This window comes from Galleria mellonella, unplaced genomic scaffold, assembly GCF_026898425.1.
Source record: "Galleria mellonella isolate WM207_F2 unplaced genomic scaffold, CSIRO_AGI_GalMel_v1 utg425, whole genome shotgun sequence".
NCBI lineage: Eukaryota > Metazoa > Arthropoda > Insecta > Lepidoptera > Pyralidae > Galleria > Galleria mellonella.
This window is the reverse complement of record NW_026442098.1, coordinates 39613-53818: the sequence shown is the minus strand read 5'-3', so window position 1 is coordinate 53818 and position 14206 is coordinate 39613. Positions and strand designations below refer to the sequence as shown.

The following is a 14206-nucleotide window of genomic DNA, read 5'->3' as shown; positions in this document are numbered from 1 at the left end:
GTGTTACCATAGATTGTCATCTAAACTGGAAATCGCATATAGATAAAGTAAATAAAAAGATATCAAGTTATTGTTATGCTCTTTCTATACTCGTGGAAAACTCTTCGCCTACTGTTGCTCGGTCCGCTTATTTTGGTAATGTGTACCCTTTACTAACATATGGAATTATATATTGGGGAAATTCTGTAGATGTTGCATCGACTTTTCTACTTCAAAAGAAATGTCTACGTATTATTTATAATATGTATTCAGATGAGACTTTAAGAAATATATTTAAAAATGAAAAATATCTCAGCCTGACTAACATATATATTACTCGTTGCAACGACGAGCTGGAATTGTGTGTTTTTGTTAATAATAATATGACATATTTTGTTAATAAATCCGATATTCGAAATAATTTACGTAATAAATACAAATATGATATTTGTCTACCAACAATAAATAGTTATACATATGGAAGGAGTGCAATTATAATGGGTATTAAAGTATTTAATCATCTTCCCTTAAACATTAAATGTCAGGATAAGCATATGTTTAAAATTAAACTCAAAGCCTGGCTTTTTGATAATGTTTTTTATAATTTAAATGAATACTTCAATTTTAAAACTCATTAAATTAATAATTAATAATAATTGACATGTAAGCGAAATTATGTTTGTTTTATTTTAATTTGGTTATGATTATTCTTTGTCTTGTTAATTGTATTGTATAATATTTCATATTTATTTGTAATCAAGTAATGGTAATAGTATTGAATGTTTCGATGTTAATATAATTACCTGTTCTTAAATTGTAGCACGCCCGATAGGGTATAACTGTTGATACTGATGTCAAATTCAAAGCAATAGTTACTGCTATATGTATGTACACAGTTAGCAATAAAATTCTATTCTATTCTATTCTATTACTGCGCGGTTTCAGAGATGTTTCCTCTCACGAACACTCAAGTTGTGTAATGAGCTCCCTGCCGAGGTTTTCCCAAGAGACTACAGCATGGGGTTCTTCAAAAGGGGGGTAAAAAGGTTTCATCAGGGTCGGCAACGCACGCGTAATGCCTCTGGTATTGCAGGTGTTCATAGGCTACGGTAACCACTTACCATCAGGTGGGCCGTATGCTTGTTTGCCACTTCAGTGGTCTAAAAAAAGTTATATAAAAGTAATATGTATCGATAAATCAGTCCAGCGCAACGTACATCACTATAGTAAATTGCTAATACGCGTAATTGAGTTATGCTCGGCCACCGTCACCGCTCCATTGCCGATTGCTTGGCCGTACTCGGCCAACGTTTGCCTTTACCGGTATTTTTGGTGTTTACCGGCAAAATAGTGTTGTACCGCTGGATATGTAGAGGTGATCGGCGACGGGCGAACCGGTTATTCTAAGTATTTCTGGTAAGCTATTGTAATATAATATTTTGTACCTTAAATCAGGAGTCCGATAGAAGTCCAATAGGAGTCAATAGAAGATTACAATATTAAGCATATAGCTATCTACTCACACCGCGGTACTTTAACATAAGCTATATATTATTTTTAAAGAATTAAAAAAGCCTACGAATAACACATTAATGTATTCCAAAGTATCAAGAATTTGTCTATTAAAGTTAACATGAACTGTCTAATAATAACTAAATAATATCAATTAATAAATAAATAAAGAAAAAATAAAAAATACAGGAGAAATAAAATAAAAGACCAATATAAACCACTAGAGGGAGATTTTGTACAAAAATTGTTTGCTTGGCCACCTCTGTCCCATTCGTGTTTCTACCGTGGAGCAGTTGTGTTAGCACGGCTGTGTTTCAGTTTGAAGAGGGAAAGTGAGGGATATCATGAACGAAACAGTATACTCTGTTATGCCCATGACACTATTTATGTCTATAGGTGACGGTTACCACTTTCCACCAGGTGGACCGTCTGCTTGTTTATCATTAGTTAATAGTTACATAAAAAAAAAAGAAAAAAATGTTATACACGTTTATTTCTTATTTCGTTATATGTATATCTACCCGTGCGAAGCCGGGGCGGGTTGCTAGTGATAGATAATTCTCAATAATTAATAACTACATACAGAGCGCAAATTTTCACAAAAAGGACTCTAAATTGCTGAACAGTATCCGAACGAAACGAGGCGATGCATTAACGAGGACTTTGCAGTTTTACACCTATTGAACACAAATAGTAGTTTCGTTTGATCTGAATTAAAATCGTGCCGGGAGCGCCCGTCGTGATGAGATTTCATGCTTAATCAAGCGCAGTAACTGCATATTGTGTGCATCCTCTAATATGAAAAGCTGAGGCTTGGTTAACTAGAGTTGTTGAATTTTTTAGCTATACAATTGAAATCAACTGCTATTATATATACATGAAAGTTTGTTTTTGTAAGTATGTACAAGATGGATGTTTGTTAAAAAATTTCAAATTTGAAGATTTGGTACACAAATAGGCCATCTCTTAACTTGACATATATCTCATCTGATCTTTTATTTGCATATAGGGTCAACTAAATCATTTCTCGTCGGGCCATTGTGATCTTTCGTGCTTTCCCCTGCTTTTTACTATCATTTTATAGATCCTATGTGTTACCTTTGCGATATCCCTCGGTTTAAGATATTTGTAGTCTCCTGGCTCTGGATAAGCCGTTCCCGAATCACCGTTGCACATCAGGTATTCTATGGATTCCGATTCCTCACTGGAATGGCATGGCTACCATAGAATATACCCTAAAGAAATCTTGAGACACCCTTGAAGAAGTCAATGCTGTAGTCTCTAGGGAAACCCTCAGCAGAGAGCTCATTCTACAACCTGAGCGTTCGCAGGTGGAAGTTCCTCTGAAACCGCACTGTACGTGACCATTTAGTTTCTAACTTGTGAGAATAAATTCCCTATCGATGGCTACTAAACCTCATTACCAACCATTTCCCCTTATTTTTTTATTTGTCGGATTACCATACTTATTTCTTTAGATATATAAAAAATTATAACTTTGTTTTTTACGTATACATGTTGGTAGTATTTATATACTTATTTATTTGTATAGGTGTTTTTATGCATGTGTATTTGTATGCGTATGTGTATGTATATATGTATGTATATGTATATATATATATATATATATATATATATATATATATATATATATATATATATATATATATATATATATATATATATATATATATACATCGTGGATCTCCATCGTGCCTCCAATCAAACTGTTTATAATTACTCCTTTCCATCCAAAGGTTGCCTGGAAGAGATCGCTTTTAGCGATAAGATCGCCCATTGTTTTCTCATTGTGATTATTTCTTGTAATTGTTTATATTTATAATAGGTTTACTGTTGTAATCTTTTGGAGGAAACAATAAAGAGTATCTATCTATCTATTTCCCCCGACCATCGGAAAGTTAGTGTGTTCACTACACCACCAAGGCCCTGACTGTCTAAACTCGCATACAACTTAACCCTTTACCGTTTAATTTGGTTAAAACTGTTTGTTGGACCGAAATGGAATTTTCATTTCCGTATAATAACAATTAGTTACTTTATTTTCCATGTAAACGTTAAGAGAAATTTGTAAACTATTCAGTATTCTAGTGTATAAAGTTTCCCTGCTTCTAATTGGATTATGTTCTATTAAGGATATTACTTAGCAATTTGTAAATTGTATTTTGTATTCCAGTAGAGTAAATGGAATTATCAGATTGCGATTTGGTAGTGACTTTTTTATTTATTTATTTTACACTTTATTGCATCATTTATAAAATAGTAAATACAGTTAGTTTTTGTGAGAAGTGGTGCAAAAGGTGGCCTTTTTGATAAGTAACGTTTTCCAGACAACCTTTGGGTAGAGGACATTGAGAAAAAAGAGAAAGGACCACCCTTTGCCTTTTATATATAAAATATTATAAATAACTTACGCACACGCACACACACACACACACACACACACACACACACACACACACACACACACACACACACACACACACACACACACACACACACACACACCCATACAAACACCTATGCATATCCAAACTCACATTCAATGTCACATATTTAAAATTAACCCTGTTCGCCGCACTATAATATTTATATTAATTTGCGAGATTATAATAGCAATTTCTAGACAACTCCTATTAATCTATTTGTCGATTCGAACATGACAGTAATGAAAATTGTTGGAAATAGTACATTACTGCAGCGGCCAGCAACTGAAGCATTGATGGACGAACGTAAATGTGGGCCGAGGTGTAGCCGAGGCACACATACGTGAGTCCATCAATGCCTAGTTGTGGCCAAGGCTTGTATAGTACTTTTCTCAAACAATGCGCGGAAATCAAAAACATAATTTTACTTTTTAAATTCAATGACGAATAACGAACAATAATAATTTTTCACGCGCCATAATGTTCCTTTGTTTTTTTTTTTTCAATAAACAGCTTTCTATTTGCAAGCCAGTTCGAAATTTAAATAAAACCTTGTATTAGTTACCTCCTTGGTAGCCATGTTTCGAAGTAAACGGTCATTCCATTTTTAAATTACAGGACAGATATGAGTTTACATAGTAATTTATCTGGCCGCAAAACACGACAGATATGGATTTTCATAGAACTTTTGCCGGCCGCTGCCCGCATGTATCTTGGCCAGTACGGCAATTTTGTGTTATCTCTAAGAAGATTGTCAAAATAATGCTCACATTTCCAAGCATGTTTGAGAAAACATTATTTATTGTGTTTTCAATACCAACATTATAGTATTAGGAATTATAGGATATTTTTGTTTATTTTTAATTCCATACAAGACATTAATGGAAATTCATGGATAATTATTTATTTTTTCTTTCCAACACGATGATAATGGAGTTTGTTGGACAGATGTCCGGACTCATTAATTTATCGACACCTGTGGATGTGACGGGATTTGTTTCAAGGATAAATTAAATATATACTATTACCAAAATTTACTTAATTAAATTATAAGAGATGAAAGTAGATGATAAAAGCAGGTCATTTGGTCCATCGTGGCGAATTCAAGAATTAACCACTATGGTTTACAGAAGAAACTGTGCATAAGCCGACCTGATAAAACATTGCTAGCAAAAGGGTTGGGAGGGAAGGAATTGTTAGTAATGCAGACTGCTTGAAGGTGAATCTGATGGCAATGGGACTGCGAGACTGTGCATTTGGGTCGCCAGTTTTCTCAAGGAACGTAGCATTAAGGTCGTAGTCGACGGTGCATGCTCTGATTTAAAACCTTTGAATGCTGGTGTCCCGCAAGGCTGTGTACTATCTCCGACTCTGTTTCTTCTGCATATCAATGATATGTTACAGATAAGTAATATTAATTGCTATGCAGACGACAGTACAGGAGATACATTATATACCGGTCATGCAAAGATCTCGCGGACACATACCGATGAGTGCCGGAATAGACTTGTGTCTGAAATCGAAACTTCACTCCATCAAGTTTCGGTCTGGGGTGAACAAAATCTTGTCCAATTTAACCCCAAAAAGACACAAGTCTGCGCGTTTACCGCAAAAAAGACGCCGTTTGTCGTATCTCCTCACTTTCAGGGCACTTTCCTTGATAAAAAGTCGAGTCTAGGAATTCTGGGCGTTGATATATCTTGCGACGTCCAGTTTTGCGGTCATCTGGAAGAGAAGGCTAAGATAGCTTCCAAAAAGTTAGGAGTGCTCAATAGGGTGAGACGATATTTCATGCCAGAACACCGCCTGAAATTATATAAAGCCCAAGTCAGGCCGCATATGGAATACTGTTCTCACCTGTGGGCAGGAGCGCCACAGTACCAACTCCTTCCGTTAGACCGCATTCAAAGTCGGGCGGCTCGAATTATCGATAGTCAACGCCTTACTGTCCGACTTGACCCATTGAAACTGCGCAGAGATGTTGCATCTCTGTGCATCTTCTACCGAATTTATCATGGGGAGTGTTCTGAGGAATTGTTCGGATTGATACCTGCTGCTGATTTTCACCACCGTACAACCCGCCACAAACTAAAGTTTCATCCCAATCATCTGGACGAGTGGCGGTCTTCCACCGTGCGTTTTTCAAGGCACTTTCTTCCACGCACAACCATTCTTTGGAATCAACTTCCAGCAGCAGTATTTCCGAACCGATACGACAACATAACCTTCAAGAAAAGAGTATATTCCTTTTTAAAAGGCCGGCAGCACACCTGCAATGCCGCTGGTGTTGTGGGTGATCATGGGCGGCGGTAGTCACTTACCATCAGGTGAGCCGCATGCTCGTTTGCCCCCTGTGTTGTAAAAAAAAAAAAAAACACGCCACCTACGGTATGGGGGAAAGGATTGAGGAAAAAAGTAAAGGAACGTTGGAAATGCGTAAAGGAAATTGGTAAATGAGGGGAATAAGGAAATTATGTGGGAAACGAAAGGGACACTGCAGTTGCGGAAAGGACTGGGACACTGCAGCGGCTCGGGAGGCCGGGGTCGCATACCCGTATGCCCTTATTCTAGAATCGGACAGATTTCCAGAGAGGAGCACCCCTGACGCTAGAACACCTCTGACGCTGACGAGCTGTAAACTAACCTATATCTAAGGATTAATTAGTCTCTCGCAACACAATAAAACTGATGAAATCCGTCACAAGTGACGTGGCATGCAGCGCAGGCGCGCTCACTCAGCCGTGGTCGCGACTGGCAGTTATAGATTGCTCTCTACGTCGCATTGTTACTCTAATAACATTCAACTTAATTGAAATTCATCTCATTTAATATATCCGATAACTATTATAAAATGTTAATTTATTTATTTATTATACCACTGAGATGACAAACAAGAATATGGCCCATCTGATACTGTAGCTTATGAACGCCTGCAATACTAGGGGCATTACGCGTTGGCGACCCTAAAGAAATCTCTTTTGTATAAATTTTTTATGCAACTTAGAATGGTAAACAAGCTGACGGCCCACCTGATGGAAAGTAGTAACATGGGCATAACAGAGTGTACTGTTTCGCCCATGATACCGCCCATGCGTTGCCATTCCTGAGGACTCAGGTGTTATTCCACTGTACCCTGTAAATTCACTGCTACACCCCATCCTTCAAAGCGACCACAGCCATGCAAACAACTGCTTCACGGTAGAAACACGAATGGAACAAAGGTGATCGAGTAAACGACTTTTGTACAAAGTCTTCCTCTGGTAAAATAAAAACTGAAATATGACTAAATTCTTCATATTGAAAAAAAAAACACTCTATCAGTATTCTTGAACAGACCAGTTCCTACTAGTAGCAAATACACTAATGAAATTGTTTGGTTATTTGTAGTTTTTTTTTTTTATGTTATATGATATCTCTACCTTTTTGTTCCTTTCTCTTTCATTTCATTTCAAAATATACCTTTTTGAGTTACTTAAATGATAAAATTGTACAAGAACAGGGCTGTAATTGGCAATAAATATGTACTAAGTAGACACCCGACACTCAGTTAGGAAGAAAGGTTCTTGAGTGGCGACCGTAAACGCAGTATAGGACGACGCCCCACTAGATGGAGTGACGACCAGTGAGTCAGTGGATGCAGGTAGCTCCGTGCAGGACCGTTCTTTATGGCAGTCTATGGGGAGGCTTATATCCAGCAGTGGACGGATAATGGCTGTTAGCCTAGTGTAGTAATCACTGATAAATAAATTGTGTACCCGCATTTTTGTTTAAATAAATTTATTAATATTAATTATTTTAATCAAACGAAGATTAGATCAAAATGAGGTATTCTCTGACGAAAATCGAATTATCACGTCATAATATGTTTTAGTGTTGCCATTAAATAGTGGTGCTATCATTTTAATTGAGTTCAGTGTTGCATCAGGAGCTGCGGCCAATGTCCCACTGACCCATAACTCAGGGTCGCGTCAGATGGGGTGAGGCCATTTAAATTGACTTCACCTCAAATTAAATTCACTTAAGCAATATTTTCTTACTGTATTATAAACGTGCATAAACCTGATAGGTTTCAAAGAGAGTAAGTTCTTCTAATTTTTTTTTTAATCCGTAGCAAATTAAATAAACAAAAAATCCGGTGCAAAGGATCACTTATGGTGCCACTTTGTCCGTGCATCCGTCAATCTGTCACCGCTCTTAGCCTTAGCCTCTTAAATTTAGCGAACCTTAATCAAATACAAGTTTTGTTTGTGACAGTTACATTCCACAATCAGCGATGACGGTGACAGTGTCCCCCGACCGGCGCGAGACGCTCGTAGCCCAACGGTGGGGTGCGCCACGCCGGGTCACACTGAAAAGAAGTCCCGGAGCACCTTTGGGAGTCAGCATTGTTGGTGGAAAGGTCAGTTTTGGAATTGCGCGTTTGGTTGTTATTTAAAAAATTGTAAATTTAAACTTTTGTTTTAAACATGTCTGTTACGAGTCTGTTATAATGTAATCTGCCATCTTGTGGCTGCCATTCCAAAAGATACCGTTTCTTTTATCGTTACCTACATTTCATGCTCTTTTATTTAATACCCATATTGATAGGATTGACAAAACGTACACCATCCGCCATCTTGTGTTGGCGGCCATTTTAAAAATATTACAATATTTTGTAGTTCATATAGAATTGTTATCAGAACTATGGTACCAGTACTATGCAAAATTTCAGCAAAATTGTTTAGTAAGAATTGGTTTTAATTCAGTAAGCTAAATTAGACATAAAAAAAAAAACTAATATACCTACATTGCCAGTACAGTACGCCATACTGTTCATGTCTACGAGGTTTGTCCGGAAAGTACGTATAAAAGTTTTTTAAAAATTTTATTTTACAATTATTCAGGTAAATCAATTTTATCCCCTTCAAAGTACTCCCCCTGTGACATAATGCACTTGTGCCAACGCCGTTTCCACTGTGAGAAGGCTCCTTGAAAGTCCTCTGGTTGTAGGTTTCTCAGCTGCCCCGTCGTAGCTTTTTTTATCTCATTTATGTCCCCCAAATGCCACCCCCGAAGTACCAATTTGGTTTTTGGGAACAAGAAGAAGTCACACGGGGCCAAATCCGGCGAATAGGGGGGGTGTTCGGTCACCGTAATGGAATTTTTACTCAAAAACTCACGGACAACAAGAGAGGTGTGGGCAGGGGCATTGTCGTGGTGAAGAATCCAACGCCCCTCTCGCGCCAATTCTGGACGAACTCGTGCCACACGAGCTTTGAGGCGTCTGAGCACATCGATTTTTTTCCATCAACTGTCTGGCCTGGAGGGACGAATTCTTGATGGACAATCCCCCGAACATCGAAAAAAACAATCAACATTGTCTTGACATTTGAGCGGGATTTTCTTGATTTTTTGTTCGTGGTTCCCCGGATGTCTTCCACTCTTTGCTTTCACGGCCATTCTTGCCGAGTTTCGAGAGAAACTTGATTACGACGCGCTGCTCTTCAACGGAAGCGGGCTCCATGCCGACGGGGTTTCGTTAAGAGGTAACTTCACAGATGGCGTGACAAGCCATTCGCACCGCACGGCGGTCAGACCAGAACTGAAGCATTGTTAGGGACATAAGGAAGGGTCCTGCGCTTACCTGGCCTCCCCACTCCTCTTTCTCGCATTCCAGAATACTTTTATACGAACTTTCCGGACAGACCTCGTATAGGCGACGTTTACCACTTTCCATCAGGTGAGCCGTCAGCTTGTTTGCCATTCTAAGTTGTATAAAAAAATAAAAATTCGTAATTGTACTGTAATAAAATTCATTCACATTCGAAAATGTGGAGGGTAGGGGGTCACAAGATATTTTTACATAAAAAGGGGATCGCGTCATGAAAAAGATTGAAAAATACTGGTCTAGATGGAGCTCGCGGGCACACGAACAGTTTATTTACATTTGCCTCAAATAAGGTACTACGTATTGTACGTAATTAAAATTAAATTATTACCTCTTATTTAATGTAAGCTGTGATTTATTACTTAGGCCTTTCTCTGCTTACAAAGTAATTTATAAATGTGTTAGGACCGTAGGTACAAATTGGACTTTTATACATATGTTCACATTACTTATTTAAGTAAATACATATTAGATTAAGAGAAATATATATTTTTAGATTACAATAAAATACACAGTGATTAAGGCCGTAAGGCGAAATAGAAAAAGTGCCTGTGTAAGAAATAAGTATGTAAGGCATACTTACAAATAATAGATTAGAATTTTTAATAAATAAAAAAAAAATAGAATAGATAACAATACTAATTCATATAAGCTAAAACCATCTACTATTTAATTTTATATATTTTATTATTTATATCTATTTTAATTATTACACTGTTTTGTTATTTTCTTTAACAAATTGACAAAAAAAAAATAAGAGAAAATAATAAGATGTTTGACGTTTTTATGAATAAGAGGGTAAGCGTACTGTTACTATTTAAAATTGTAAACAACACTTAACAGGTCGACATCGTGTCTAATCAAGATGGCGAAGTTGGGGATGAGAAAGCAATTTTTGGTATTTTCATCAAAAACGTCGTGCCTGAAAGTCCAGCTGGTAACAGCGGCGAATTACAAGTAAGTATTGACTGTGTTATTATTAGATTTATTTAGCAAAAGCCAGCAAGAAAATTGGAAACATCTTTAGTAGTTTATAATTTAGGATTTCCTTAATTTTTCAAAAGATAAATAAATATTCCGAGCAAAATAAGAACACAGAGATAAGAAATGAATAACAATTAACGAAGGAATGATTAATCGTTATTGAAACATGATTTAATAATTAAATATTATTTTTCTGTGATAATAGAATGAAATATGTTAGACATAAGTTTCTGATTCCATGTGAGAGTAGTTACAAATGTGATTACAGCTTCTTTAGCCGATCTATCGATAGATACGTCATCGCTACTTCATACTTGAGATATAACTTCTTTTTCATACATACCCGAAAAAGATGTACGTAAAAAATAGTAAACGAATTCATTGCTAGAATGATTTTATTTGCCGTTTGTTCGTACGTCGTTCGTGTTTTTTCGTTATCTTTAATTTTTTGTTTCCAAAAGACAGGGGATCGTATTTTGGAAGTAGACGGTGTATGCGTTCGCTCCGCGCCCCACGAGCGAGCAGTGCAGCTGATCAGAGCAGCCGGTGATGTGGTCACCCTCACAGTCCAGAGTCTACTAGCATGGGTGAGCTTATAATCTGGATATTTACATTACAAAAGTCACAAACAAGCATACAGCTCGTCTGATGATAAAGAGTTACACCCCTAGTATTGCAGGTGCTCATAGGCTAGGACATCTGCTAAACTGCTAATCTTTCCGAACTGATACGACAACATAACCTTCAAAAAAAGAGCATATTCCTTTTTAAAAGGCTGGCAGCAAACCTGCAATACCTTTAGTGTTATATTGTGGGTGATCATGGGCGGCGGTAGTCACTTACCACCAGGCGAGCCGCATGCTCGTTTACCCCCTGTGTTGTAAAAAAAATATATGTTACATGCACCTTGCAAACTTTGAAGAAATCTTAATACCCCTGTTGCAGTTGCTTACAGACATGAAGAGCACCATGGATATTTATTACAGAGACACTATAATACTATAATATATACTATAACACTATAATGATGCCTTAGCATCTTGTAATTTCACTGTTTTTTTTCCTTTCAAACTGAAGATGTATGGCGAAAAAACATGAGTGGTCAAAGATTTCATTAGAGACTTTTTATTTATTTATTTATTTAACTCCTTATTGCACCATTAATAAAAATATACAATGACAAGTGAATAATTCAAGTGAAATACAGTAACATAAATACAGATTGAAATATACACATAAAGGTACAAAAGGCGGTCTTATCGCTAGGGCAATCTCTTACAGACAACCTTTGGTTAAAGGAGAACAGAAAGAACTTTTGTACAGTTTCTTCCTCTAATATTTCTGAATTATTTATCCAGAACACAGACTCTTCAGATATGGAAGCGTCGTCTCCGCCTATGTCGCCAGTTCATTCGGTGCAATCAGCTCGAAAATCACCAGTTCCAATACCAGCAGTAAACAGAACACCACAGCATGAGATCAAGGTTTGTACACAAGATACTAATAATAATACTAATGTGTGAGCGAAGTTACCCACTGGAGTCTAGACTGTTTTACAATACTTGACTTGTTTTTACAATAGTTATAAAATAATTATTAAAGACATACAAGTGGCATATGTGTTTATAGTATTTTAACTTACAACTACTTTCTTAATCTAAATATTGTATACAGATAACAGTAACATCGGATGGAGACACTGAGAACGGAAAAGAAACTGAAGTGGAAACAGAAAAAGAAGAATCAAAAGATTCTACATCAGAAGAACAGAAAAAACCGGTGTACTCCGATTCGGAGAGTAGCGACGAGGAAGACGAAAGAGAACTTGGTGGGAGAATATATTCAGAGAAAGGTGTAGAGGTAGGTTTTAATTCAATAGAAATAGTACATTACTGCAGCGGACAGCAACTGAGGCATTGATGGACGAACGTGCAAAGTGGGCCGAGGCGTAGCCGAGGCACACATACGTGAGTCCATCAATGCATAGTTGTGGCCAAGGCTTGTATAGTACTTTCCTCAAACAATGCGCGGAAATCAAAAACATAATTTTACTTTTTAACTTCAATGACGAATAACGAACAATAATAATTTTTCACGCGCCATAATGTTCCCTTGTATTTTTTTTTCAATAAACAGTTTTCTATTTGTGAGCCAGTTCAAAATTTAAATAAAACCTTTTATTAGTTACCAGTTAGGTAGGTAGCCATGTTTCGAAGTAAAAGGTCATTCCATTTTTTAAATTACAGGACAGATATGAGTTTACATAGTAATTTATCTGGTCGCAAAACACGACAGATATGGATTTTCATAGAACTTTTGCCGGCCGCTGCCCGCATGTATCTGGCCAGTACGGCAATTTTGATTTATCTCGAAGAAGATTGTCAAAATAATGCTCACATTTCCAAGCATGTTTGAGGAAAAATTATAAGACTCTTTTTCAAAATAAGAATAACCGAATTTATTTTACGTGATTTTTTTGTCGAGAATTCTTGACTAGTTTCTAAACTATCCGGGACCCTAAGTAACAATGCAAGAGCGCGAACCTAACTCTACAATATGAATGTATCTATTTATGACACTTTTAATAATAATAAAAAAATATATCAAATATGGCAAATTTTTAGTTTTTACTATTAGAAAATTGTTTTAACCTCCAGTAAAAATTAAAAAAAGATTTGCATTAAATTGTGAAATGTATTCACATAAACAAATCTAGCTATATATATATATATAAAACAAAATTCGTCTTTCCTTTAGATCGACAGAGCATCAGCGGGAGCAGTGAAACGCAGTAAAGAAGAGAAAGAAGCAGACACCGAGGAAGAAGACGACTTCGGATACACAAGCAGTGAGTGGAAAGATACATTATTCACTCTTATCAATTTCTCTTTTTATCTTGTTCACGTATACTTTTACGCGTGCCTTATCGAACACAATAGGTGACGGGTCGTCAGCTAGTAGTTTTATATTAGAAGAAGAATGTGATATAAAAAGAGATATGCTCGGATTCTTTAAATACTATGGAATATATTTATTTTTATCAACTAGGTGAGCTTTACAACCTCCCAATATGCCCAGGAAAATATTGTACTAGAATAAATACTGTATAACTATACAATAATAATATAAATAACATCTAAGTACTATAAATATTAATAACAATACCTTTAAAATAATACTTAAAGATAAAAAAAATCTTTGAGGTCACTGCCAACTGGTAGTGTATCTAGGAGGCTTGCTGCATATCCAAGCCGAATAGCTATGGAGATGCGCTGAGCACAGTATAGGTCAACCCTCTGGTCGCAATATTTTTTTTTCTCAAACATGCTTGGAAATGTGAGCATTATTTTGACAATCTTCTTCGAGATAAATCAAAATTGCCGTACTGGCCAGATACATGCGGGCAGCGACCGGCAAAAGTTGTATGAAAATCCATATCTGTCGTGTTTTGCGACCAGATAAATTACTATGTAAACTCATATCTGTCCTGTAATTTAAAAAATGGAATGACCTTTTACTTCGAAACATGGCTACCTACCTAACTGGTAACTAATAAAAGGTTTTATTTAAATTTCGAACTGGCTTGCAAATAGAAAGCTGTTTATTGAAAAAAAATACAAGGGAACATTATGTCGCGTGA

At 36.5% G+C, this 14206-nt stretch overlaps 1 protein-coding gene across 11 annotated transcripts in view; it reads left to right on the top strand.

Moving 5' to 3' along the window:
• LOC113513909 (inaD-like protein) overlaps positions 1 to 13786 on the top strand; it is a 332239-nt gene extending 318453 nt beyond the window's left edge. For 8 of the 11 annotated variants that reach the window (XM_052898439.1, XM_052898440.1, XM_052898438.1 and 5 more), the window contains 6 exons: positions 8190 to 8334; positions 10426 to 10539; positions 11028 to 11153; positions 11925 to 12050; positions 12241 to 12426; positions 13324 to 13524. In XM_052898439.1, coding sequence (XP_052754399.1) covers positions 8190 to 8334; positions 10426 to 10539; positions 11028 to 11153; positions 11925 to 12050; positions 12241 to 12426; positions 13324 to 13509 — 883 coding nt within the window. In that variant the 3' untranslated portion in view covers positions 13510 to 13524. Of the gene's footprint in view, positions 1 to 8189; positions 8335 to 10425; positions 10540 to 11027; positions 11154 to 11924; positions 12051 to 12240; positions 12427 to 13323 lie in introns of all 11 variants that reach the window. The other 3 variants (XM_052898433.1, XM_052898434.1, XM_052898432.1) reach the window with 1 other exon arrangement.
• The last annotated feature ends 420 nt before the right edge of the window (positions 13787 to 14206 follow it).